At 53.3% G+C, this 26,129-nt stretch overlaps 2 protein-coding genes across 17 annotated transcripts in view; one reads left to right on the top strand and one right to left on the bottom strand.

Annotated features, from left to right (window-relative positions):
* The window catches only part of STRA6 (signaling receptor and transporter of retinol STRA6), a 105,538-nt gene extending 102,960 nt beyond the window's left edge, over positions 1-2,578 (bottom strand). Inside the window, exon 1 of the mRNA XM_084781689.1 lies at positions 2,488-2,578. The gene's annotated coding sequence lies outside the window, so the exon portion shown is untranslated. The remainder of the gene's footprint in view (positions 1-2,487) is intronic.
* The window catches only part of CCDC33 (coiled-coil domain containing 33), a 78,493-nt gene extending 52,653 nt beyond the window's left edge, over positions 1-25,840 (top strand). For 2 of the 16 annotated variants that reach the window (XM_084781674.1, XM_084781673.1), the window contains 9 exons: positions 20,707-20,869; positions 21,147-21,238; positions 21,374-21,505; positions 21,599-21,710; positions 22,607-22,773; positions 23,131-23,232; positions 23,988-24,074; positions 24,442-24,555; positions 25,545-25,840. In XM_084781674.1, coding sequence (XP_084637800.1) covers positions 20,707-20,869; positions 21,147-21,238; positions 21,374-21,505; positions 21,599-21,710; positions 22,607-22,773; positions 23,131-23,232; positions 23,988-24,074; positions 24,442-24,555; positions 25,545-25,670 — 1,095 coding nt within the window. In that variant the 3' untranslated portion in view covers positions 25,671-25,840. The other 14 variants (XM_084781675.1, XM_084781677.1, XM_084781681.1 and 11 more) reach the window with 14 other exon arrangements.
* Positions 25,841-26,129: the final 289 nt, after the last annotated feature.

The raw sequence follows: 26,129 nt of genomic DNA, 5'->3' as shown, positions 1-26,129 counted from the left end.
GCAGAAGACATTGGGCCACATGTGCCCTCGTCCCCTGAGACTCCATCCTTTCCCCCACCAGACCCCACCCAGATGAGAAGAGACTCAAAGCCATCCTTGGCTCCCTCAGCACCACCTGGTGGCAGGCGGTGTATCCTAAGCAGGAGACCTCTGGCCACCAGCAATAGTCACCAGAGGGAGATCCAGTGTTCCCCTAGACTCCAGTCACACAGAGAGCCTCAACCCTGGGTACCTTGGGCTGGCTGGGCACACAGAGCTGGCCTCATAGAGGCTGAGAGGAAGATCTCCTGGCCCTGAGAGGAGACCTTCCATTGTTACCACTATCACCCCTCCCCGGGGACCCAGACCCTGAAGAGCCATAGAGCCAAAGAACAGAGGAGAGGGACAGAAACCAAGAGCAGGAGGCAACTGTGCTCACCTCAGAGCCAAAATAAACCCCTGTCTGGGTGCCCTTCAGATCACAACGCCTAAGCTGCCTTCTCCACACGGCTGTTACTCCATCCTGATTACACCTCAGGCTCTACTCTGACCCATTTGCTCTCATCACCCATACAACACTCAGTTCTCTGACCCTGACCTCAAGGCACATGTCCATGATGCACTTACAAAGGCCCCCGCCTGGCCCTGCTCCCCCAGGCTGGAAGTCATCTCAGGGCCTTGCGTTTTTGCACCTCCTAACCAGGAACCAAGAGGAAGGGATTCTAAAAATAAGTGCAGCAAACGTGTAAAAGTCCCAGCTGGCTGAGACCTCAACAGCTTCTTCCCTTTCCTGTGCCTCCCTTTGCTTCCTCAGTTCACACTGCACAAACACAAGTGAACACATATATGCACACCCATGCACACGGACACGCACACATGCAAACACACAAGCATGCATATGCACACAGACACACACATACAGGGATGGATGAATGAAGGGAGGGAAGGAGGAAGGGAGGGAGGGAAAGGGAGAGGCACACAGAGAGGAGAGAGAAGGGAGAGAGAGAGGCGCACACATAGTGGCCTGGTGGAGGTAAGGGAGGAGAAGAGAAAGAGGAAAGAGGGAAGGGCAGAGGGAGAGAGGCAAACAAAGAACGTGGAAGGAGAGAGGGTCAGGAAAGAACTAGGGAGAGGAATAAAGGGAGAAGTGGAGAGGGAAAGGCTGGAAAGGGAGAAGAGAGGCCGTCATCCCTCACGAGGTTGTCTGTTGTCTCTCCTGCGGACTCCTCCTGACACCCACAGCTCTAACAGGTTGCCTCTGCTCTGCCTCTAGAGCTGTGTGAGTTTAGAGAAATCATCCCAGCTCTCTAATTCTGTCTCCTCATTGTTACATGGAAGGAATACTGTCTCCTTGCTCCCTCTTGAGGCTGTGGGGACGGTTAACAAGAGCGTGGGCAGTGGCACTGAAAAAGGCCCCTGTAGGACCCTTTGAGATGAAAAAGAATGACACAAATCTCTGGGCCTCCTCCTAAGACTTCATCTCCTTAAAGCCCAGACCCTTGCCCGCTGTTTCTCGCCCTCCCCTTCCCCGCAGCGTCTCCGGCGGGCCATGCTCCTTCTCCATCCATCACCTGAGACTAAAGAGATTAATAAAAGAGCCTCATAACTCAGCTACTGGGATGCGCCAGATATTTACGGCTGTGTTTCAATTTGCAGAGAGATTAAGTGTTTGTCGATTTATTGTCTCTCGGTGGGTGTGTGCTGGGAGCGGGAGCAAGCAAGCTGAGCAAGGCCCCCTGCTGGCCAGCTCCCCCCACCCCCACTCCCTCCCAACTTCCACCCCTAGAGCTGGTGGAAACTGGTGCTACCCTGCTTTGAAAGCTACTGCCCACTGGAGGAGTTTGATCCAACTGACCCAAGAGACTCATGGCCTTGACCCAAGGTGAAAGCCCCACCAATACCACTATACCATCTCCTAGATACCCAAGGGCCCAGCATCCCCTGCCCTAAGCTATCAAGCAGTGCTTGAAGTCACACATCCTTCTGAAGGCTGAATACCAAAAAGCTCCATGGTTCACTCCTAAGCCAGGGATGGTTATTTAGGACACCTGTGGAACTGCCATTTATGCCCCCGTCTTGTATCTAAAGACACTGGCAGGGCAGAAAAGGGGCCTGGAGAAGCCTCTGCCATGATTAACCAGGGAGAGCCTGCAGAGATACAGAAAAGTGAGTCAGCTTGGGAAAGCTGGTTGAAAGGAGGGACCTCTGGGGCCAAGGAGGAGAGAGGACCTGAGCCCAGTAAGCAAGGCTCAAGGAGCCAAGAAGGAGTTTGATGCATAGTAGGGTTGAAAGCATCAAGAGTTCCCCTTCTTTATGTACCCTGGCTGTTTCTCTCCACCACCAGCTTTTGGAGCATCTGCTTTGTGCCAGGTCTTGTGATCTTACTCCATGGAACCCCATCGCTAATTGGGGGCCGTTCTAGCAGGTTTCTGTTGAGAGCTGTGTGACTTTTGAGACATCACCCCGCCTCTCTGACATTTAGTACAGGGATCATTTTTTCCTACTTACCTTCTGAAGTCTCTGAGAGGACCGACAAGAGTGGGCTGCAGTGCGCTGGGGGCTCTAGAGAACTCTCCACTGCTCAGGCGGCTTGCTAACGATGAGTGTGTCCATGGGACCCCTCTACACTGAGCAGGAGAAAGGGGAGACAGCACAGCTCCCCCAGGGCCCTCTCTCCAGAAGCTTGTCCTCATGTGACAGTCACATAAAGATCCATCCAAGGACACCTGTGTTCAGAAGCCCCAGGCCAGCAGAAAGACAAGAAAAAGGAGGAGGAGATGACTGGGACAAAGACATAGTCTTCTCCCAGGCTTGAATCCCAGGCTAGCCCCTTCCCTCCTAGACCTCAGTTTCTCTATCTGTGAAAAGAGGGAGAGCACAGCCCTCTGGGAAAGAGAGAGAGAGTCTTCCATGTGTAGGGCAGAGAAATGGAAGGCTGCGGAGTGTGGGCTGGCCAGCTCAGGACCTGGCCCAAATGCCTGAAAGAGGTGGCTGAGAGATGCTGAGGAGGGCAAGGACACCCCTCCCCCCCAGAGGCAGGAGATGTTGCCCTCAGAGAGAGCTCCAGGTGAGCTCCTTGGGAGACCTGTGCTAGGAAGTCACCCTGCTGGCCTTCCCCTCTCTGGGTCAAACTGGCTCCAATCTACAGGTGGGGTCCTGGATTTGATAGCATCCTCTCCATCACAGTTAATGAGGCTGGGGCAAGGTGAATCAGCCTCTAGCTGTGCTCTCAGAAAGAAGCCAGCACTGCCTGGTGGCCCGAGTCCATGGGCCATCCTGCCCTTGATTAACTGGTGGTGGGCAGGCAAGGGTGTGGTGTCCATAGTAAATACGGTAGAGAGGATGAGGTCATTGGCTCCTGAGGCTGAGTCATCAATTCTCAAAGAGGCACATGCACCAGACCCAGGGACAGCTCGGGGAGATTTGCTGGGCACTGGATTGGTCCCTTTGTGCATGCTGCCAGCCCTCTCACCCTACTCATGATACTAAGCATATAAGGCCAAGCATATGTGTTAGTATAAACTGAATTTCAGCCCCCAAACTTGTAGTCATAACCCAATTTTTATTTCAACATGATATCGTGCAGTTTCTTGTCACCCACTGGGGACCACCAACAGACTTGACAAGCTCAGGTGTGGGACTTTGGTGACTCAGAAGTCTGGAGCCTGATGTACAACAGCCCCCCCCCCACCCCATCCCACCCTGCCTGCTCCCTCCCCCCCATCCCCCTCCCCCACCCCCACCCCACCCTGCCTCCTCCCTCCAGCACAGCTGGGATTGACAGCTGCTTCAGTTTCCTAGAAAACATAGAGACAGGCCAGGGTATATGAAAGTAAGAAAGAGAGGCCTCATACCTCAGCATTCAGTTTCAAACGGGATGAAGCAAGCAACTGTGGAATCTGTTCTGTCCCCTGCCTTAACCAATACACTGTACATCAGCTCCCAAAGGTTTCTTGGATCCCACGCCATAGCTGCTAACTGATAACTGATACTGGGTTTCGGGGAGGACACAGCTCCCAGACTGGCTTCCCCTTCCCCTGCCCCCTTTTCTTCTCAGCCCATTTCAGTTTCTACCCACAACCTCTTTTGTGTGTGTAAGGGCACACTGCCACCTTCAGGAGCATGGGGCCAAAGGCAGGAGGGAATTCCCAGAGCTAAAAGGGCTCAGGTACCAGCAGGCACCTCTGGTGATCCCACCTACTCCTCACCAGATGGGAAGGGCCAGAACAGGACTGGAAAGGAGGGCACAGAAAGCCCCATGCAGAAGGCCCTGCTGTCCAGGGCTAAGGACACAACTGTCTCCTGTGCCTGCTTCCAGCTCTGTGAGTCTATTAGAGTGTACTCCTGTGTGCTCAGATTAAATGCTGCTCAGTACAATCCAATTTTCTCTCGATACCGACCAGAAAATCATACACACACACACACACACACACACACACACACACACACACACAGTGCTAAATATCCAATCAAGCCTACAGATAATAGAGAACAGCCAGTTCACTCCCAGTTTAATCAGATAAAATGCCCATTTATCGGCTCCTGCCGACGCAGACATCCCGTGGTCCGCAGGCTGTGGGAGTGTGAGCGGAGAGAGGGTGTTTAGGCTGCATCTTTAAATCTTCAAGGGGGGTATGGGGGGGGACACTGACCACAGGGGACTAATTATCCTTCTGCCCTTAGCCAGCTCTTGCTCAAACAGACAAAAGGGGGCTCTAGCCTTGGTGGTGCTAAGCCGGCAGCAGAATTATTTTTGCTCTTAGATATGCAAATATCTGGGCTTCAGAGACTGTACTGAATAGCAGTTCTGGGACTGAGAGTGGCTGTTTTAGGGGGACTGGAGGCATCTCAGCTTCCACATCAGGCTCCGTGCAGACCTCTCTCTGTCTCTGTCTCTTTCTGTGTCTCTCTGTCTCTCTCTCTCTCTCTCTCTTTCTCTCTCTCTCTACTTTGTCGGTGGTGAGCTGTGGGGCTAAGGATGAAAGCATCCCCCTTTTGTCTCCCCTCTTCTTTATGAGGTGAGGGACACCCAGGGAGGAGCTCTGGAGACTGAGTCCGGATGAGCCCTCCTCCCCTCGGACCATGCTTGAGAAGCAGCCTGCCCAAAGCCAGATGCCCACATCTGCTGGCTGTCTTCCTTGGTTCTCCACCGCCCCCAGCTCTGCCTGATGAGTCACTAAGGCTCTGAAGTCTGGGCCTAAGCCCTTCCCAGGCCCCAGAATATTCTTCTCACATGAAACACAGCTCCCCGCACCCTGCCAAACATCAAATACCCTGCCAGCAGCTTGCTGACCCAATGTTCCTGTGACCTGCTCAGCCCACAGCCAGAGCTCAGAGCAAACGTCCATTTTTTTAAAACTGCTAAATGGGCATAATTCCCCATAACTTGGCTGTGTGTGTCTTGAATGCTTAGAAAGGGCTTTGTGGGCTGTGAAAAGCATCTGGCACCAAGTGACAGTTGAGGAAGGAATCTGGGAGTCCAGGCTTCATCTCACTCACTCTCCAAGGCCCTATAGGGCAGCTGTCAGCCGCCTCTTTGGAAAATCTTCTCATTCCCAATCTGCTTAGCTCCCTTTCTCCTTATTTACCAGGGCCCAGCTTCTGGAATGGGGCCACCTACAATTAGAGTGAGTTCCCCACTTCAGCTAACCTTATATATAGAAACTGCCTCACAGACATGCCAGAGGTTTGTCTAAGTAATTTCAGATCCTGACAAGTTGACAATCTAACCCTCACAGGGTTAACACTGGAAGGGATTCTGGGGCAGGGAGAATGAGGCATGAGGGTGACAGTGTCCAGAAGAGGCTGGGTGACAGGCCAGGTGAAAGGGAGCTCTCAAGGGACCCTGGAGCCCTGGGCGGAAACCTCAACAGGTCAAGGTGGGCACAGAATTTCTGTAAGCTTGCCTAAGACACCAAATACTAAAGTACGAGGTGAGGCTGTGGATAGAGAGCCCCGGAGAAATGGAGGCGTTCGGCAGCACAGGGATGGGACAGCTGGGTCCTGGGATGGAGGCAGGAATGGTGACCACATGAAATCAGATGGGAGGTAGGCTTTCAGCCCTCAAGAGACAGTCTAGGTGGAGCCTAGGAGGTGAGGGACATGCCCCCATACCCAGACAGAGTACCTCAGGCAGTATCCCCAAGGATCGCCCACGCATGCCAGCCTCTCTCTGAGAAAGCCCCTGGAGCAAGCATGCCTGACCCTCCAACACAGTTACAGATACCGTCATCTATAAAATTCAGACTCAAGAAGGAGAAAGAAGTTATACATACATACATACATACATACATACATGATAGATAGGTAGATAGATAGATAGATAGATAGATAGATATCACAAAAATCACAATGTTTTGAGTAACTATGATTTGGTGTTGGGCCACATCCATAGCTATCCTGGAGAGCATAAGTCCTCTGTCCACAGGGCAGACAAGCCTGTTCTGAGTCTGCTCCTCCTGGCTCCCAGGCAGAGGGCTCCTCCTTTTCAGCTGACTGGCTAACAGAAGCTGGGGGTGGGGGAGCAGGTCTCACTTCCATCTACTGTATCACCAACTGCCCATGACACCTGAGCCCCCCACCCCACCCCCACTCCCCATCACCACCCCACCCCCACTCCCATTACCTCACTCACTACTACACACACACACACACACACTAGGTTCAAGGGGATCTTTGAGTCTCCAAAAGGCCCAAATAATTACTCAGGGCTCCTTCCTCCAGGAGGAGACTAGGCAGATACCATGAGGATCCCTCCCCTCCACAGCCCCTGACTCAGGCTTCTCTGTGGCGGGATGCCTCCCTCGGGACAATGAATAGGAAGCCACAAGCACACAGTTTCACAGGACTAATTCAGAGGAGGGGGTAAAAATTGCCTCCAATTAAAGCTAGGACAGTATGCTCCCCTAAAGAGAATGTGAAAAGAAACAAATGGGTGGCTCTCCATCCCCACGGGAACACAGCTGCTACCCTCCCTCCCGGTCAGCTGACTGGTGAGGGGAGCTCCTGGGCAGCTTCAGGGCTCCCTGGGTGTGGTAGGAAAGCTCAGGACCGTAATCGTAATCGCAGCTGGTGATGCTGACAAAGGGATGAAGGGACAGACAGTTCCGGGAATATAATTACGCTCCTGCTAATTCACACCTAGAAGGAAGGAGCAGATGAGTGAAGCTAAAACTGTCACTGGTGAGGTTGCTGTGGTGGCTCCCATTAGGCAGGAGCGGGAGAGGTTGGGCCATTGTTTTGTGGTTGGGACAGTGCTGGTGCTTTACCTGTGCCAGGCGCTGGAATGTTGTGTAAAACTGAAGAGCCCCAGGGTCCTGCTGTGGCCAGCCAGCATTACATTCCTTTTGTATTGCTGGACACACAGATAGACCTTGTCCCTTAATGGTCTTACCACCTGCTCTTCATCGTGCAGGAGTAAGCTCAGGCACAGAGGGATGAGGTCTTCACTAGAGTCAGCAATAACTGGACATATTGGGTCATGAGTCTAGAGCTCTCTGGCTCCCAGACCCCTCCCACACCCTGCCTTCACCCCGGAAGCCAGAACTCTGCCTGCTCCTCTGGACACATAGCCCCAAGCTGTCCCAGGCATCCCCAGGTGGGCACCTTTCATGGGAAGGCTCAGCAAGGCTGTCCTGGATCAGCCACTATGTTATCAGCCACTCCCTGTCCAAGCTGGTCCCCGAGAGCCTAGAGGTGTGGAGGGTAATGAGCCCCCGTAATTAAGGCTTCTGGAGACATGGCTGGGAGATTTATAGACAGGCTTTGTCAATAACTTTGCTCTGGGCTGTGGATCCAACGAGACATCGATAAGTGCTCGTTAAGGCTTCTCCCTGCCCCCTGCCCTGTGCCCCGCCAGCCCCTCCCCTCCTGTCAGCCGCCTGTTCTCAGCGCCTGTGTACACAGGCTTTGCTCAATTAATTTGCACTTGTTGGCACCATCTGTGCTTTTCATGTGTCCTTATCAAGAGCTTCTGGGCCCTGCATTCCCCCTCAGGTGGGCTGCAGAGTAGAGACAGGCAGCCTTCCTCCTGTAACCACGGACTCCCGGGGAAGGTCAATCTAGGATCACCAAAGACAGAGGCTTGGTTTCCTGTCCACCTCCCCTCTTCCCCCCTTCCCCTCCCCCTCCCAGCTTTCTCAACCTGGTGAGCTAAGCATGGCCTGAGGTCTGTGTAACCCTTCGCCCCAACCTGACCCCAGCAGGCTGGGTCCTATCCTAGCCCTGCAGAAAGGAGCTCCATCCTCACACCCAGTAATCCCAGAGCGTGGGAGGCAGGGGATGGGGGTGGGGTCGGGGGTGGAGGTGGCATGTGTTCCAGCCTGGTTTCAGCTCTGCTCCCCAAAGCCTGGATTTGGTGGGTTCCTGCTCTGAGAACAGGGACTTTTGGGTCACAGGACTGGAAAGAGCCATGTCCAATTCTGTTGAGCAAGGCCAGCCCAGGTACCTAACGTAGGACAGCCCCTCTGAGTAGATGGGACAGGGCAGACCATGCCTGGTGGCTCCAGCATGCCACCCAGAGAACTGAGACCAGATAGCATTGTTAAACTGCTCTTTCTGAATAGACTGTGCTCTGCCAGGATTCCTCTCGTCTCCCCCCCAACCCCCTACCCCGAGACAGGGTTTCTCTGTGTAGCCCTGAATGTCCTGGACTTGCTTTGTAGACCAGGCTGGCCTCAAACTCACAGAGATCCACCTGACTCTGCCTCCTGAGTGCTGGGAAAAGGCATGTGCCACCATTGCCAGGCAGATTCTCTTTTCTTTTCTCTTAAGATGGGATCCCACATTGTATTCAGGCTGGCCTGGAACTCTGTGTAGTCCACAAGACCTGCCCCTTCCACTCTGCCTGCTTACCTCTTGGATGCTAGGATTACAGGTGTGCATCGCTACGTCCTGCCTACAGCACAGCTTTCTGACCTGAGAGGTGTTCGAGTCCAGATGTAGCTTCTAGGTGGCACCAACAGTCTCTCTATCCTCCCTGCCTTGCCTCCTCAGCCTGCGCTGCTCCCTCAGATCCTGAAAAGCTACCAAAAAAAAAAAAAAAAAAGCAACCCAGACAGAGTCCTCATGTAACTGTCTTGCATCTTACTGTGCTATATGGGGCAAGGAACAAGCCCTTGGGTACTTCAACATTCATTTTACCGGCAAAACATCCCAAATCAGACTAGTTTTCCTGTGGCTGGCCTGGGCTCCAAGGAGCCAGCTCAAGCAGCCAAGGGTGTGGTCGTGTTTCTCTCACAGCAGCTGCACTGGTTCTGTATCCAGAGTGGGGGGGGGGGATGGGAGCCCAAGGGTGCACTCAGAGCCTCCTGTCTCCTGCTGGAGCAGACTGGAAGACAGTCACGTCTGGGGCCTGCCCGCGCCCTATGGATGCCTCCACGTGGTACATTATTGATGGTGCTTCTAATTGTACGTTTTCCAAAGTCTACAGGCTTTTGATGAAAAATTCATGGCACGCCTGAGGATGGCAGAACATTCGATCGATGGGCAGTGCAGCAGACAAGGGGTCCAGGGTCCCCTCTGGGACAACGGCTGGAGGCTGGCCGGAGGGGGGGGGCAGTCATCAGTGGCACAGTGCCCTCTTCCTGGGCCCTGGATCTGTGGGAGGAAGAGGTACACAACAGGAAGCAGTACCCAGGGGGAGAAGCCAAGAGGAAGGATTGAGGGTGTTTCTGAGCCTGTATTTGGCACCTGCTGGGTGACTTAGAGTTGGAGAGGCGCGCGCGCGCGCGCGCACGCGCACACACACGCACACACACACACACACACACACACACACACACACACACACACACACGCCAAGCCTCACATTCACTTCACTTCCCTGTTGGAGAAGTGGGCCTTCCAGAGTCCCCCGTGAGTCACACAAAGGAGAAATGCTATTTCTGGAGCCACTGCTATGTGCCACCGAGTGTTCCCAGAGCTTCACAACTGCATGTTGTCCCCCGACAGCCGCCATTTGATGGATACAGGGACGTGTTCCATCTCACAGAATGGAACCGAGGCCCAGAGGTGTTGACCGACCTGTCTGAGCTAATTAGTAGCGGAGCCCACAGTCTTTCCACCTCACTAGGCCAGCCTGAATACGAGCTGCAGAGCAGGCGGATTGTCCCACTTCTTTGCCCACCCCCATCGCACTAGGAAAAATTAACTGAAAAATGAAGCCAGCAAACCAGAAAAAAAAAAAAGTGAGCCTGCCCCTTTCCAGCCGATGCCAGCAATACTGACAGAGGACAGAGGCCCCTGGGGATAGAGATTTTGAAGTAGAGATGTCTGACTCAGAGATTATTCAGTGCCACCCCTGAGGTGCCAGGGAATTGTTACAGTCATCCACCCATTCATTAAACTAGTGCTACGTCCTTATGAAGTCCCTGTTCCTGCCAACAAGATGTTGGCTCCTGATGGGGTCTTATCATGAAAAGCTTTAAGCCAGACATGCCTAGGACAGACAGGCTAACAAATAATAGCATCACCATCACCCTGCCCCATGCCCAAGGAAGGGGCTGCGTACCCAGGCTCTTGCCCCAGGGAGGAGTCTTGTAACCAAGCTCAGGCAGCTGTGGTAGATAGCCTTGCCTCTGTGACCCTGCGTTTCTAGGTGGTGGGTTGGGGTGTTTGGGTTTGTTTTCTTTTGCTTCCCAGAGAGTTCCTTTCAAAAACATCCACCCATGTCCACACTGAAGTAAAGGGAAAGGAATTTGTCCAGACCATCAGGAAAGCAGAGCCGGAGGCACGGTGGGATGTAGAGGCCGGTGCCTGTTGGGAGGAGGGTGAGCACAGCTTAGGCTTTTGGGGGCTGGGTGCAGCCAGGAGAAAGTACAGGGAGATTCCCGGGAGACCAAAGATGAGACTGATGAGGGAAAAGAGACTTAAGAAGGGGGCAAAAGTGGAGAACAAAAAAAAAAGGGGGGGACAATCAGACAGGGAGGACAGAGTTAGAGGACAGGGGGTAGAGAGGGTCTCTAAGTAGTAGTGACAGAAGCCTAAGGTCCTGGGGACCCCCACATCCCTCCCCAGATCGGTCCTTCCTTGCAACTCCCTGGCCAGGGAGTGAGTTTAACCTGATTCTATGACCCCGTCCAAGTGTTCCCTACCCCGGAACCAAAGAAAGAGGCCCCATGGTTTGTCTCCTGCTTGCTTCAGGGCTGGGCCCAGTCACCAAGCAAGCACTTGTTGTAGCAACAGTCCCTGAGGACCCATCCTGGGGAACAGAACTATCATCAGCACAGATGGGAGAGCCTGGAGACCCAGCCCCTCCAGCCCCCAAGGTTGCCCTGGGCCTAATTGAAAGCTGCTCCGTAAGTCTGCCCCCATACCCACTGGTTTCCGGAGATGGGTCAGCTCCTCCAGGTTGCAGGTGTGTAGGGGTATGTTGCCAGGCAACCAGCAGAGGCATTCCCAGAGCCTGTATGAGTTAGGAGGTAAGGTAGGGGAGGGCCAGGACACCACTCCTAGATGGCCCTGGTCTCAGGAAACTTCGATGGGGTTCCCAGTCCCAACCCAGGCCACTAGAGCCCCCCACTGAGAACCCAGAGAGGGAGGGAAACAGGCCTTTGGTGGGGAAATCCCTTCAAGGGACCATTGTGTCTGGTTAACTTGAACTCTAGCTATGGTATCTTGACGGTTTAGCTATAGGGCCTCAATCTGTGCTGCCAGACTCAGGTCTGGGCTTTGGGGGAAAGTGGAGACTGCAGAAGAGGCAGCTAAAAGGATGCTGACTATCCAGGGCTTGGAGAGGCAGAGTGGGGTTCATGATGGTGACCTTTCTCACTCTAACCCCAGTTACCAAAGCATGTGATGAGAACCCCAGAGGTCCATCCCAGAAGGCAGCACCCTACAGTGTACAGATGAGGGACCACAGAGGACAGGGGCTTCTGGCAGTCGGAAGACAGCATCAGGGAAAGACAGAGGGAAAGCCAGGTTCTGGCCTCACCCCATGAATATTATCAGAGGCAGGGGTATAAGGAGGTGACCAACAGGGAAGGAGCTCTTGTGATAGGATGATCAGAGTCACTTTGGGGAGAGTTTTGTCTCCTCCACAGCCCCCCCCCCCCGAACACCAACCCTAGACTTCCCTAGCCTGGGTGCAAGGGCCAAGTCAGCTCCAAATTGCTTTCAGCAAAGGCAGGCCCCTGAGACATATCTCAGAGGAAGGCTGCTGCTGGCTTTTAGGGGGCAGAGTTCTGGAGGAGGACTAGAGTGGAGCCTTGAAAGCTGGGTACGGTTGAGAGAAAACTGGGGGGCAGGGCATGAGGGGGTGAAGTTAGACGGCATCGTTCAGATGGCCCTATGCACCTCTGCACATTCCAGCCCCAGCCCCATGGTCCTGGCCCAGTCCAATTAGGCAGGCTGCCTCCTGCTGGGGACCAATCAGACAGAGGCTGGGGTCAGATGCAGGCCAAGGTCCTGTAGCCCCTCAGAGCATCAGGGAGGTGAGCACAAAAGCTTTCTCTTCTGCTTGGGGTGGGACAGAACAGAAGACAGAGAAAACGCAATTGCACTTCTTTTGTTTCTTTGCTGTAACCTTGGACTGAATAAAGGAGCTACTGTGTCGCCATCCCTAGGAGGGCAACCTTTATAGAGCAGAGGGAACTATTTGCAATAGCACTCTGCATGGATTTGCTGTCGTTCAGAGGCCCAGCTGTCAGTCAAGGGAAATTATTTGATGAACACAATTTCAATCGAATAAGGTCCTCTATTCTAGAACCTGCTGTTGGCTCCCATCTGCTCTAAAGCAGAGCTCCTGGGGCTGGCACCCTGGACATAACCAACCCTGGCTAGTTAGGCAGCCTGGGAAAATAGGCCCTGCTCCAGCCCTCTGACCAGGTTCACCTGTGTGCTATGATGTCCACCTGTGTCCTGCGGTGTCCATCTGCATGCTATAATGTCCACCTGTGTGCTATGGTGTCCACCTGTGTCCTGTAGTGTCCATCTGCATGCTATAATGTCAACCTGTGTGCTATGGTGTCCATCTGTGTGCTATGGTGTCCATCTGTATGCTATGGTGTCCACCTGTGTGCTGTGGTGTCCATCTGTATGCTATAATGTCCACCTGTGTGCTATGGTGTCCACCTGTGTTCTGTGGTGTCCACCTGAGTGCTATGATGTCCACCTGTGTGCTATGGTGTCCACCTGTGTCCTGCGGTGTCCATCTGCATGCTATAATGTCCACCTGTGTTCTGTGGCGTCCACCTGAGTGCTATGATGTCCACCTGTGTGTTCTGAGGCCCAATTGTGTGCTATGATAGCCTCGCCCTTGCAGCTGTGCTAGCCTCCAGCCCATAATGTTCTCACACCTCAGATCCCACATCATCCACTCAATTCCTGCTTCTGCCTCAGAGACCAGTTTCCCAGGAGCTTCCTGGGGGAAGGGGGCCCAGGGTGGAACCTTAAAGACTGGACAATGTTGAGGAGGCCTTGGAGTAAAGGATAAGAAGAGAAGGCTGGCTGTTCTACCCCGGTGCCCACACTAGTCCTGGCCTTTGCTGGGCCAGAGACACCTCTCTCTCTCTCTCTCTCTCTCTCACCTCTGGCTTCTTACTTGTACTTCCAAAGGCGAGTGGTGTCCTATGCATGTCAAGTACCCACACTGCTCCTGGCAGCTCTCTAAGGACAAGGACCTCCCCACCCCAACAGAGCTAAACTGGGGCTTAGAAAGCTGGGGCCACTCTACTTTCCAGGTAGAAAAGGGACCTAGTGAGGCCATCCCTCCACCACGGTTTTCCCATCTCTAGCCAAAGCCCAGCCTGCCTCAGCCCTCCCCAGTTCTGTGTTGTGGATTCTCCAGCTTTGGGCTTTGGTGGTCCCCACCCAGCCAATGGGATGTCCAAGGTCCCTTGCCTGCCCTCTGGTGGTAAGGTTAGAAAATGAACAGAGCTTCTGGGGCCACTGGTCACTGGTTCTGTGTTCCACTCACAGTCAGAAGAAAGGAAGCTTTTGCTTTTTCTTTTTTTTCCCCCTTTTAAACTGGGTAGACTATGGATTGAGGGACCAGGACTTCGCTGGTACTAGACATTCCTGTGAGTACAGGAACTTCCCAGCCACTGAACTTCAACCCCTGGGACACTGCTAGTTTCTTTTAGCAAATCTCAGACCATCTATCCCCACACCGGTTCCTTAGAGTGGACACCCAGTTCCTTAGTCTCAGGAACTAGGCAAGGCCAGTACCAGTTTGTACAAGCCGAAGGTTCCTGCTTTATTTTAAAGAAATGGGATTTGTTCCTCCCCCCTCCCCACCCCCACCCCCAGAGACAGGGTCTCTCTATGTAGCCTTGGCTGTCCTGGACTCGCTCTGTAGACCAGGCTGGCCTCGAACTCACAGCAATCCGCCTGCCTCTGCCTCCCAAGTGCTGGGATTTTTTTTTTTTTTTTGGTTTTTTGGTTTTTTGGTTTTTTGAGACAATGTCTCTGTGTTAGCCTTGGCTGTCCTGGAGTCACTTTGTAGACCAGGCTGGCCTCAAACTCACAGCAATCTGCCTGCCTCTGCCTCCCGAGTGCTGGGGTTACAGGCGTGCACCACCACGCCCGGCTAGGATTTAAAGGCGTGCGCCGCCGCCACCCGGATCGTTCCTTTTTAAATTACTAAAAATACAGAGTTAACAAGAAACTTCTCTGGTGTCCTGAAGGACCCACAGGAGCTCTATGCATCCAAGATGACAAAAGCTCCCTGAAAGAGACAGAAAAGCGGGGAAGTTACAAGTCCTCTGAGAGGCTGCTGGGCTGGGTGGGTGGTACCTGGTAGACAGCAGTGCCATGCTGCTATGGATCAGGGTGGCTGCTGGTCGGAGCAGGCGAAGTTTCAAGTGTGCCCTCGGTAGGAATGACCTGGAGGCTGGGATAAAGCATCAAGGCAGGCTGAGTTACCATGGCGCCTTCTCCCCCTGGTTAGTTGGGTTTCTCCCTGGGAAAACAACGGGCATTAGGAGAGGAGTTTCAAGAATTCTCCCACTTCCTAATGGTCTCCAAGGCCAGCATCGAGTTTGCTCGGGGTGTGGAGGGCAATGACAGGACGCACACTTAGAGTTCACCTCTCAGTGAGAGGACGAGTCAAGCATTTTCTGCTGTCTCTGTTGCTTCACCAGAGAAGAGGGCTGAGAGGACCCAGCTAGAGGAGAGCAGAGAGCCTGGAGGAGAAGCTGGCTGTGTAGACGGAACAGGAGGCTGGGAGCTGGGAGCCACGGTGGGTGGTTGGATAGAGTCAGGGCAGGGTAGCGTTTCAGGAGCTTCTACCCAGGCCTGGCTCCTTGAGTTCCACCGAACACTTCCCAAATGTCGGGTTGTTCTTCTGCCCCCTAGGAATGAGGGGGAGGCTTGCCAGTCCTTCCTCGTCTGGGCCAGCTTCTTCCTCAGCAAAGGGAGCAGCATGGCCTCCCCTTCAGACAGGTTACAATCAGGAAACTAGGCAACCCTGGCTTAAGCTTAGGCTTAGACTTGGAGTTAAGGTTAAGGGAGAGCTGCTGTTCACGAAGGCACCTGGGACCACTAGGTTTCCACCTGGGCTGAGTGTTCATGGGGTATGCTAGTTGGATAGATGAATCTTCTCTTTTTGCAATGGTTTGGGGCACATGTGGTAATGCTTTCTAAACCACCCCGTTCTCAGCTGTTCTGTGTGTACAAGGGTCGGCTCCAAGTGTCTTCAGCTGTGGGAGGAGTTACGCCTGCTTTATTAAGGGTCCTTGGGCCCATAATCTGCCTCAGAGCTAACAAAGGACCCAGCTGAGGCTTAAGATTTGCTGTGGGACTTCAGGCAAGTCACTGCACCTTTCTGGCTTCTGGATGATTCCCAGAAGAGGACAGTTGAATCACCTGGATCACCCGGAGAAGGGACGTGTGTTCTGGCAGGGCTAGATGTTTCCTGAAACACTTAGCTTTCTCAGCAACACAAGCTGCTTGGCATCTCAGGAAGCCTTGGCCTCTCTTGGGGCAGGCTGGAAGCAGAGCATTGGTGGGAGGCGGCTGCCCTCTGGCGGCCACAAAGACAAACTACACACCAGCATCTTGTGCCCTCTAGCAAAGGCCTTGGGGCCTGCTGAACCCTGTTCCCTGCCCAGCCTTCTCACCACTTTCCACCGGCCCCAGTATTCTTCAGGGAGCCCTGTGGCCTCGGTGTGGCCATCAGACTTTTGCCACCCGTCTTCCTCTCTGGAAGGCATTGTCCCCATCTTTAGAGTTCCTCACTATCCACCACCAACTCACTTGTCTCCTCTCTCTTCTCCGTTCCCCACCTCTGAACATTGCCTCCCTTCCTGAGCCGCATATCCTAGAGGACTGCCTCCCCATGTCACCCCACACTTAATTCTGCTGTGCCCCACACTTTTTTCTTGCCTTCACCTTGTTTCTATGCCCACTGACTCTGCCAGGCGAGGGTCACACTGCCTCTCACCCAGCACTGCTCTTGGCTGCTGTTTAGCAAGCCAGCATGGGCCCTTCAGTTTCCTGCAGTAGAGACCAGGCTCCTGAGCCCACTTTTCTGGCTCTCCCTACTGTTCTCCCCATTCCTCCCCCCCCTTACAACTTCTCCTCTGCCTGGAAGCCCCTCCCTCAAGGTACCATCCATTCATATTCCAAGAGCAGCTTGGGTCCTCACTGGCTCCAGGAAGCTTTCCAGGTTTCCTAGGCTAGGGACAGGCCTCCTGGCAGCCCCTTCTGCCATGGACATAGGAAGTATCTGCCACCCCCTCAATGTAGAGTGGACCACTATGAGCAAGGACTGTCTAGCTTAGCTCTGGTCAAGGTCCCATGTGGCCCAGAACTGTACACAGTGGCGCTCAGCAAGCCTTGACCACCCAGGCAATCATTGTGCAGCTTTGGGCACAGGCTTTGTGACAATCTCTGGGCACACTATTTCCAGCCTCAATTTCCCCATCTGCATAGCGATAGTACAAGTACTGTTCTGACTACATAATTGGCAGTCACTGAGGGTGTGTTTAAAGATCCCTACCGGGTGATGTGTGTCAAACTTTACCATAAGCACTGACCAGGGGGTCTAAGCATCTCCTTTGGGATCTTGTCAGAGAATCCCCACCGCCCTCTTCGATGGAAATGGGCCTCGGTCCAGTAAACTGGACTCATCATATAAGGAGAATTTCTAGGCCCAGTTCCCAGGGACATTCTAGAAAAATATTTTTTAAGTGAGTTGGGTAAGAAAGTATCTCCAGGTGCCCTAGTGCCAGGGCCAGGCTAACCTTCCTGCTGTCCTCATATCACACTGGTCCTTGGAGGCTGATTTCTCCTCCCACAGATGAGGCAGCCCCCCTGGTTCCCGAGCCCAGGAGGTGCTGTGGCTTCAGTAAAGTCTGCCAATACTCCTGGACAGTGGGGAAACCAGAACCTGGTGCTCTGACATTTCTCAGCCTGGCAGACTCTGAGGGCCAGGACTCTAGAGGGGAGTGTCAGTGGTTAAGGAGGGTGCAATGGGTTTTCAGGGTCAGGCACAGTGGCATTAGAGTCATGGCCTCTGAGGACATGCCTGTCCCTCTCCCAGGAGGCAACTAGAGGGCAAAACTATAAGGGAAAAAAAAATCTGAAGCATGGTGTCCTGTGATTTCAAGGCTGAGATGTGACGCAGGACATGGCCCTGAAGACAGCCTGGTTGCAGCCTGTGGCCAGAGGTCAGGGCTGCCAGCTTGAGTCTTGTGGTCTCCCAGCCCAACTGTGCTGCCAAGGTCCCTGCTCAGCCACGCAAATGGGGCCATCTGAGGTTCCCACAGAAACAGCACCGGCCAGAGGAAGAAAGATGAGTCAGGGACCCACAGTCTCCCTGTGGAAGCCCCACTCCCAGGGGAACAGGCGGGTCTGGGCTAAGAGGGAAGACAGGGCTATTCTTCAAGGGATGGAGTCCCCAGGACCCCCTGACCCTCCTCTAGAAGGCCCTGCTGGCTGAGGCAGGAGGCCACCTCACCGGAAGCCAACCAACCGTTCCTTCTGTCCTTTCCTGCTTTGTTTTGGTCTCTGTTTTCTTCATCTGTGGGGGAGGGTATAAGTAAAAGAGCAATGCTTACTTCCCCCCACACCCCAGACCTGCAGAGATGGGTAACAGTGGGGCCTTAAAAAAAAAGATAATTCCTTGAATGAGAAATGGGCTGACCAGAGTCTACAGGATAGGCCAACGGGTTGCCAACCCCTTGTCCAGAACTCCTTCCGTGTGCATGTCCACATCCCATCCCAGTTAAGATCAGGGCTGCGTTAACTTCCCACCTGATCTCTTCATTTCACAATAGTGTGTGGCCTTCTCTCTGTATACCAGGACAGTACATTCTAGGACATTCCTTACAACCAGACCAGGCACCAGAGAAGCCATAGTGTAACAGACTGTGTTGCATGAGCACCCTTGACCATGTTTTCTTGAACATGTATTTGTGCACATGGGAGTGTGTATGTGTCCAGGCAATAACCCTGAAAGTCAGTAACCGCCTTGGGGCTACCGCAATCAGAGCAGTGTGATAAGAGGACAGGAGATGAGTCCCTTCTGTTGAAATAGCAGCAACTTCCCCTAGCCAAGCTCTGGGCCCTAGATCCAGTCAGTCAAGGGCTCTGCCAACCAGTAGCGGGGGAGCCAGCAAGCCCAGGGTAGTAAGAAAGAAAAGGAAAGGGTCGGCTGAGTAGAACAGCCATTGAAACAGAAATGAGACAGACCGGGAATGCTGTCTCCCTCAACACCTGCATAGCCCAACCTGAGCTCACAGCAACACCTGGGCTTCCAGGAGGTCCCAAGCTCCACACATGGCCCCGGGGTTTGTGTGTGTGTGTGTGTGTGTGTGTATGTGTTCCAAGACTCAGGATCCCAGTTAGCATCCTGTTGGAGGATGCCAGATGGGCACAGATCTGGGGAAGCCACAGCAGATGCCGGAAAGATACAGCCAATACTGGCGCCAGTCAGAGGGACTATAGCCGGAAGGCTAGACAGCAGTGGCAGATGACAAGTGGTGTCCAATGAGTTCCTGCTGGCTAGGGACCTCCTCCCCTCGAAGCTGTGCCCCACCATGCAGCAGGTGGGAGACTATAACTGGAATATAGCTGGATACCTCCTAAGCAGCAGAAAACCAGGGGAGAGGTGGATGGAGAGTTGTGATTTCTGAGGCCTGAGAGCCAGGCTGGGCCTGTGAGGCCCACCCACAAGAGCAAGGCTTCTACAGCCTGGAAATCCACAGGCAACTCAGAGGGCTCACTTGATTCCTCCCTTTTCCCTCCCAAGCCCTGCTCTGAGTTTTTCTCTTCCAGGGTCTTTCTGGCTTGTCTCGTGTGTGTGTGGGGGGGGGGGGTGTAGACTTATATAGTAATATATTTATATATAAGTATATTTTATGTTTATATATTATATATAGTTTATATATAAATATATTATTTTCTACTTTATATACATACATACACATATAAATTCTTAATATACTGCATGCTTGAAACTCATAATAACAATACAGAATCTTGATTGACAAGCAAATTCAGGGCTCAGTAGGTAAAGTGCTTGCCTTGCAAACGCAGGGTCTTGAATCTGGTGCCCAGCAACCCATGCAAATGCCAGGAGTGGAGGTTGAGTGTTTGTAATGCCAGCATGAGGAAAATAAAGACAGGAGGGCCCTTAGGACTCACTGCCCAACCAATGCAGCCCAACTGACAAGCTCCAGGCCAATGAGAAATTGCCCTATTTCAAAGAGAGGATCTCATTCCTGAGGTTGACACCCAAGGCCGAGCACACACACGCACCCACACAAGCACACACATAAATTTGACTCCATTGCCCTATACATGTATCTGCAGGTTTAGGGGGTTTTTTCGAGACAGGGTTTCTCTGTGTAGCCTTGGCTGTCCTGGACTCGCTTTGTAGACCAGGCTGGCCTCGAACTCACAGCGATCCACCTACCTCTGCCTCCCGAGTGCTGGGATTAAAAGTGTGCACCACCACAGCCTGGCTGTTTTTGTTTTTTAAACAAATGACAAAAACAGACTCAAGCACCAGCAGGCTTGAGTTTCAGATACTGATTTTTCTCCCCATTACTCTTGTCACTGAGTAGGTTGCTCGCCTCTCTGGGGCTCATCTTCAGTTTCCTCCTCTGTAAGGTAGGGGGGTGATAACTGTACCTATCTCAGCCTTGCAGGAGCACTGAATAAAAATGGCATCTAAAGCACTTAGCAGGAGGCCTGGAGTGTGTGGGAGGCCCAGGGAATATCAACACTATGGTTAGTGTCCTTCCAGACTTAGGTCGGCTTCCTGCCCCCATCCCTTGCATCTCTTATCTGTACCCTGACCTTGACCTTGACTTTGAGTCCTTATCTGAGTCTTCAGGGTCTACTTGTTGTCTCTTCTTGGATGCTGGGCTGTTTTGGAAGCTTATGGTAGGTTATCCTCCAAGTGGCTTCAGTGGGCACTCTAAGAGGCCCTTCCTGGGAAGGAATTGTGTTAGAAGAGTGAGCAGGAAAAAAGAGGGTGAAGACGTAGACATGGCTTACTCAGAACCTGGAAACCTGGCTCCATCCTTTTTGAGTCTGGTGCCTTCAGACTTCTTTACCTGATACCTGAACCCTATGATCACATGAATCAATGTAGTCCCACATTTGTGTGGCTGCCCTAATGCTGCCAGGGCAGATGGGGACCATGCCCAAGGACCCTTCTGGGCAATTGCACAGAGCCCAAGGATGACACCGCTCACTGATTGTGGGCGCAAATATAGAGCGGGATCCTGGGGGACTGGGGATAGGGTGAGGGTTCAGCTGAGGATTCTGGGATTATAGGAGATGAACAATTACCGGCGGGCCATGCAGAAGATGGCAGAGGACATCCTGGCACTGAGGAAGCAGGCCAACCTTCTGGAGGAAGAGAACCGCGTGCTGAGGAGCCACCTGACCCAGCAGAGCATAGAAGAAGAGCAGAGCAGAGCTGAAGAGGAGAACCTGGGTGAGCCTATGGGTACCAGCTGGGCCCAGGCTCTGGGCTGAGCACAGCCCGGGGCTCTCACTGCTCACTGTCAGGGTGGTAGGGAGCTTTCTCCAGATGGTGTGTGTCCCGGATCAGGAGTCCCCCTACCTTCCCACTCCTCTCACTGTAGACACACTTGTACAACCTGCCCAGCTATAACGTCTTAGGAAGGGAACCAGAAAACCCCGGGGCCAAGCCCCAGAGCTGGGGTACCCTTGCCTCTACCTACCCTTGAGCCAGCTTCTTCCCACCCCAGCAGTGTCCATGAAACAGAGGCTCCTGCTGAGTGAACTGGATATGAAGAGGCTGCGTGACCGGGTGCAGCACCTGCAGAATGAGCTGATTCGGGTGAGAGCCAGGCCCTGACAGGCCAAGCAAGCACACAGTGGGGAGGGAAGCTGACCAGCGCAGGGATCCCACTGTGTGCCCTGATGGCTGAGGTAACTCCCTGGGTACCCCCCCCCCTTCACCTCCGCCCTGCAGAAAAATGACCGAGAGAAGGATCTGCTGCTTCTGTACCAGGCCCAGCAGCCGCAGGCGGCACAGCTGAGGCGGTACCAGGACAAACTGCAGAAGATGAAGGCTCTGGAGGACACCGTGCGGCATCAGGAGAAGGCAGGTGCTGGGTGGGGCGGGCCGCGGAGGAGGGGCAGCAGCCTAGAGGCTGTGGAGCTCTCAGGCCAGCCCAGTCTTGGTCTCTATCACCAGGTCATTGAGAAGCTGGAGCAGATATTGGAAGAAAGACTCCGAGAGAGGAGGGAGCCAGCACCATCCAAAAGGCCACAGGGGAATCCCAATGTGGGTGCGTCTGCTCCCCAAAGTGCGTAGGAGTAACTGACTCTCCGGCTTTTGTCTCGCCCTGGGGCGCCCCCAGCTTCACAAGGATTTTTTTCAAGAGAGGGGGGGGGTCAATGTTCTATTTTGCCTGTGAGCCAGAGAGAGATACCCAGAGGCTGCATGCCATCTCTCCTCTCTCAGCTACTAAGAGCATCCAAGGTGCTGCCAGGAAGCCCCTTAGGACACAAGACAGGTAGAAAGAGACCTCAACCTCTAGGGCTGAGGCCCCAATGAACCACACAGGATCAGAGAGAGACTTCCCCAGATGAGTGGCCTCCTAAGCAGCAGTCCTCTCAGCTTCCCCACCCCTTGGCATCTTTTCTATTCTGCCTCCACACAGCAAACAGACAAAACCACTCTGATGGGATCAGTTTGTTTTCCCTATTGGTGTAAACCACAGCCACCCACACCTGTCAATCAAAGCAGGAAAGACTAAGATAACGCCCTATCAGGTCACTCATCTCCCTGGCCTCGTGGGAAGACCTTCTAAGTATCTCTGTATGCCTGGCCCTGGACTCAGTCTTCACTGATGGATAGGCCCTGGGGGGTCTGAAAGTCTTTAGACAACAATGAAAATCTGTCGGGGGAGGGGGAGGGGGGAGGATCCTTAAGTCACCCGGAGTCTGGGTGAGCCTGTGGAGGGCAACAACCAGGTCCAAAGGACCAGAGAGTGACCAGGCAGACAGGAACAAGGACAGATTGAGTCACAGAGAAAACAATGAAGTAGGATTCTAAACAGCCTTCGATGACACCCCGAGGGATATGGGCCTGACTCCACTGGCAAAGCAGAGGGAGCCCTTGATGAGCAAAACACTGGGGCAAATAGGGGTCCAGAAGCAAGAGAGCCCATCTCACAAGCTCTTGTGGCCCTGTTCACAGCCTTCCCCGCGTTCACCGCCTCTGGCATTCACCTGGGCCCCACAGGAGAAAACATGGCCGTTGATCTTTACTCTATGCTGCTGACAGAAAACACGAGGCTGCGGGCAGAGTTGGAAAAGAACCGCCAGCAGTCAGCCCCCATCATACTGCAGCAGCAGGCACTGCCGGTAAGAGCTGCCGATGCAGGCCTGGCTTGAGCCCGCTGGCACTGGTCAGCAGGTACCCATCCCTCAACCACCCCCAGCACGGGCCAAGTTGAAGATTCATCCCAGAATCTGGGCTTCCCGGCACCCACCATCACCATAAACAGTCACAACTGGGCCTTGTACCTCTGTTCCTAAGATAAATGTCTCACCTTAGTCTAGCATCCTGGGAGAGAGCAAGGCCCTGGCTCACCCTTGACCCCTGAACCCTGAGTCCATCTGCCATCTGGCTTGCTCCCGCCTGCATACTTTCCAATCATGGGCCTCTCAGAACCTTCTGGGATTGGTACAGCCTTGGAGAGCCCTTTTCCCCCACCCCAGGTGGATCCCAGGGAGTTGGGAGCAGGTGGAGACTTGGCAGAGAGTCTACGAGACACAAATGGCCCAGGCCACTCTACGTGCACAGAGACCCTGCCAGCACAGGTGGGTGTCCCGGGGGGCGGGGCTACTCCACTGCGCAGGATGCTTCAGGTACCCCTGCTGTATACAAACCCAAAGTCAATATGTGGGGTTATGGCGGCAAGAAGCGGAGGAGTGTTTCCCTTCATCCCAGGAAGTGAGTTCTGTTTGGAATGTCCCAATGCATGGGCAGCCAGGTGACGATGTGAGAGATGGACGTCCCCTGGCTTGGTGAGTGGCCACTCTACAAAAAGACTCCCAGCTCAACCACATTCTGGGTATCGAAGGGATTTCATTCATGTTTTACATAAGCAGGTGATGCTGATATGCTAAAACCTTGGGTGTGAGTTGGGGCTGTGGCTCAGTTGACAGAGTGCATGCCTAGCATATAGGAAGCCCTGCGTTTGATCCCCAGCACTGCATTAACCTACACAATGCCAGAACTCAGGAGATGGAGGCAGGAGGATCAGAAGCCAAGGTCATTCTTACAATATAGTGAGCTCAGGGCCAGCCTGGAATATATATGACCCCACCTATAACAATTATTTTTTAATGTTAGATTCCCCAAATATGAGTGGGAAACAACATAGGGGGAAAGTGTACATCGAGCCCTGTGAAGACCTTAAGGAAGAGGCTCTGGCCTGAGAGTGAGGCTCTGCATCTGCAGCTGAGTTTGAAACCCACACCTGGTTGGTTTTTCTTGCAGTACCCTTGTGCATCCTCAGCTCTTGTGGCCTCAGCTTCCGGCAAGGGCCTTACGTGAGCGTCTGCTCCCACAGGATCTCCTCGGTGGCACATCAGACAAGTTTAACCTCCTGGCCAAGCTAGAACAAGCTCAAAGTCGGATCTTGTCCCTGGAGAACCAGGTAAGTAAGGTGCTGGGGTTGATCAGGCTGGGCCAGGCTTACTGTTCAGCCTACAACCAGGAATAAGGCTTGGTATACAAGTAGGATCAAGGCTCAGTGTCTGACTACAGAGTTAGGGCTCAGCATGTGATCAGGTCAGCCTTAGTCTGTGACCAGAGTCAAGGCCCAGTGAGGACTCAGGTCAGAATATGAGCCCCCTATGGACTGTAGAGAAGATCCATCTGTGTCTTAGGCTGCATGTTTGGCTCCTCACCTCAGCTACTGCCTGAGATTTGCCTTTTCCTGGCAGACAGGCCCAAACTCTGTCCCAGCTTGGGGGAGTGGGGGTGGGGAAGCTGTGCTGACTGATGCCTTTCCATGGCTACAGCTGGAGGACTCAGCTCGCCGCTGGGCACGCGAGAAGCAAAACCTGGCCATACGACTTCAGGAGCAACAACATGGCTTTGGACACCTGTCAAACTCCATCATCATAGATCAGCCTGTGAGTGACCCTGACAGAGGACTTCCTGGGAATCTAGGTGGTAGGCTAGAAGCCATCCCACCCCCAAATCACTGGGCCCTGAGAAAATCTTAGGGGGTAGGTCCTAAGCTAAGTATCAGAAGTGTTGAGTGACGTCCTACTGTCAGCAAACTGGACACTCAAGCAACCGCCACTCCCCTCCCCCCCCCCACTCATCTGAAGGGATAGGAATGTCTGCTAGTGTGTCCCCCCTTCCCATCCGTCTTCATGAACCTCTAGGAGGTGGCTATGGGTGCAATGTGGTTTACACAAGCATTTCTAGAATGTTCTGGCTCTACTCTGGCATCCCACATGGACAGAATACCTTATACCTCTTCCCACCCAATTTCTAGTGCAACAGAGCTGTCTGTTTAGCTGTCTTTAAAAAAAATAAAATTAAGACAGAACTTCTCTGTGTAACAGCCCTGGCTGTCCTAGAACTCTAGAATGCTTTGTAGATCGGGCTGGCCTCGAACTCACAGAGATTTGCCTGCCTCTGCCTCCCAAGTGATGGGATTAAAGGCATTGTTTAGCTGCCTTCTTAGGGGACATCAGGACTGGGAATAGATTCACATTGCCTGCTTCCCAGGAGCAAATAAACTGCCCACGGCTACCCCACCAAGAGCCCAGCCCTGGGGACTTTACCTCTACAACAAGAGATCCTGATTCTTCTACCTCCAAGCTATTAGCACTCTGCTTACAGTCAAGGCCCTACTGTCCCTAGGCAGAACCTAAAGGATGAGGGCCTTCCAGGGAGCATAGGACTACCTCTGCAGGCTCATCTACCCCCAAGGACCCCAAAAAACAGGCATCTGTCACCTGCAGTGATAAAACGGGCTCCAAAGGTATTTAGAAGTCACAGCCGACTGGGCTTTGGATCCTCAGAAACATGACTTGCCAAGCAAGATGCCTTGGGGCAATGTACCCTGGGAATGGGGGTGTACTCATCTGCCCTACTTTGTATGTCACAGAATGCTGGAGCAGCCAAGGAGCCCCAGCAGCCCTCCAAACTGGAACCCTCACTGCCCAACTCAGACATGAAGCTCAATAGACCCTCAAACTCACAGATTGAGACCTCTAACCCGGAGAAGACCTGAGCCCGGAGCAGGCCCCCTTCCCCATGTGTTGGCGAGTCATCCCTCCCTGCAAAGATGTCTTTAGTAAATGCTATAAATCAACAAGCATTTGTCTCTTTCCTGGGGTGGGCAGCCAGCAGTGGACTAGCTGCTCTTTTCACATCCAGCTTGGGTCCTAGGCTCTCTGAGGCTGCCTGGTACCTTCTGCCTGATCTGGAAAGCCAAAGCTGTGGTGATCCCTGGAGAGTGCTGGAGAGAAGGACCATGGGAGACCGGAAGTACAGTGCCTGAAGCCAGACTCTGTGCAAGACAAGAGAGAGGCCATGTTTCCCCTCTGCCCCCACCACCTTTTCTGTCTGATATCCTTTTAACTCGTGCTCTGCGCCCCTTGGAAGCTCAGAGTCTCCTAAGAATAGAAATAACGTGAAGCCTTTCTATGACACCACTCAAATATCTCATCATGGCTGGCAAAACTGGTGA

Source organism: Acomys minous, assembly GCF_964271855.1.
Source record: "Acomys minous genome assembly, chromosome: 5".
NCBI lineage: Eukaryota > Metazoa > Chordata > Mammalia > Rodentia > Muridae > Acomys > Acomys minous.
The sequence above is the reverse complement of the archived record's forward strand: the minus strand, read 5'-3'. Positions and strand labels throughout refer to the sequence as shown.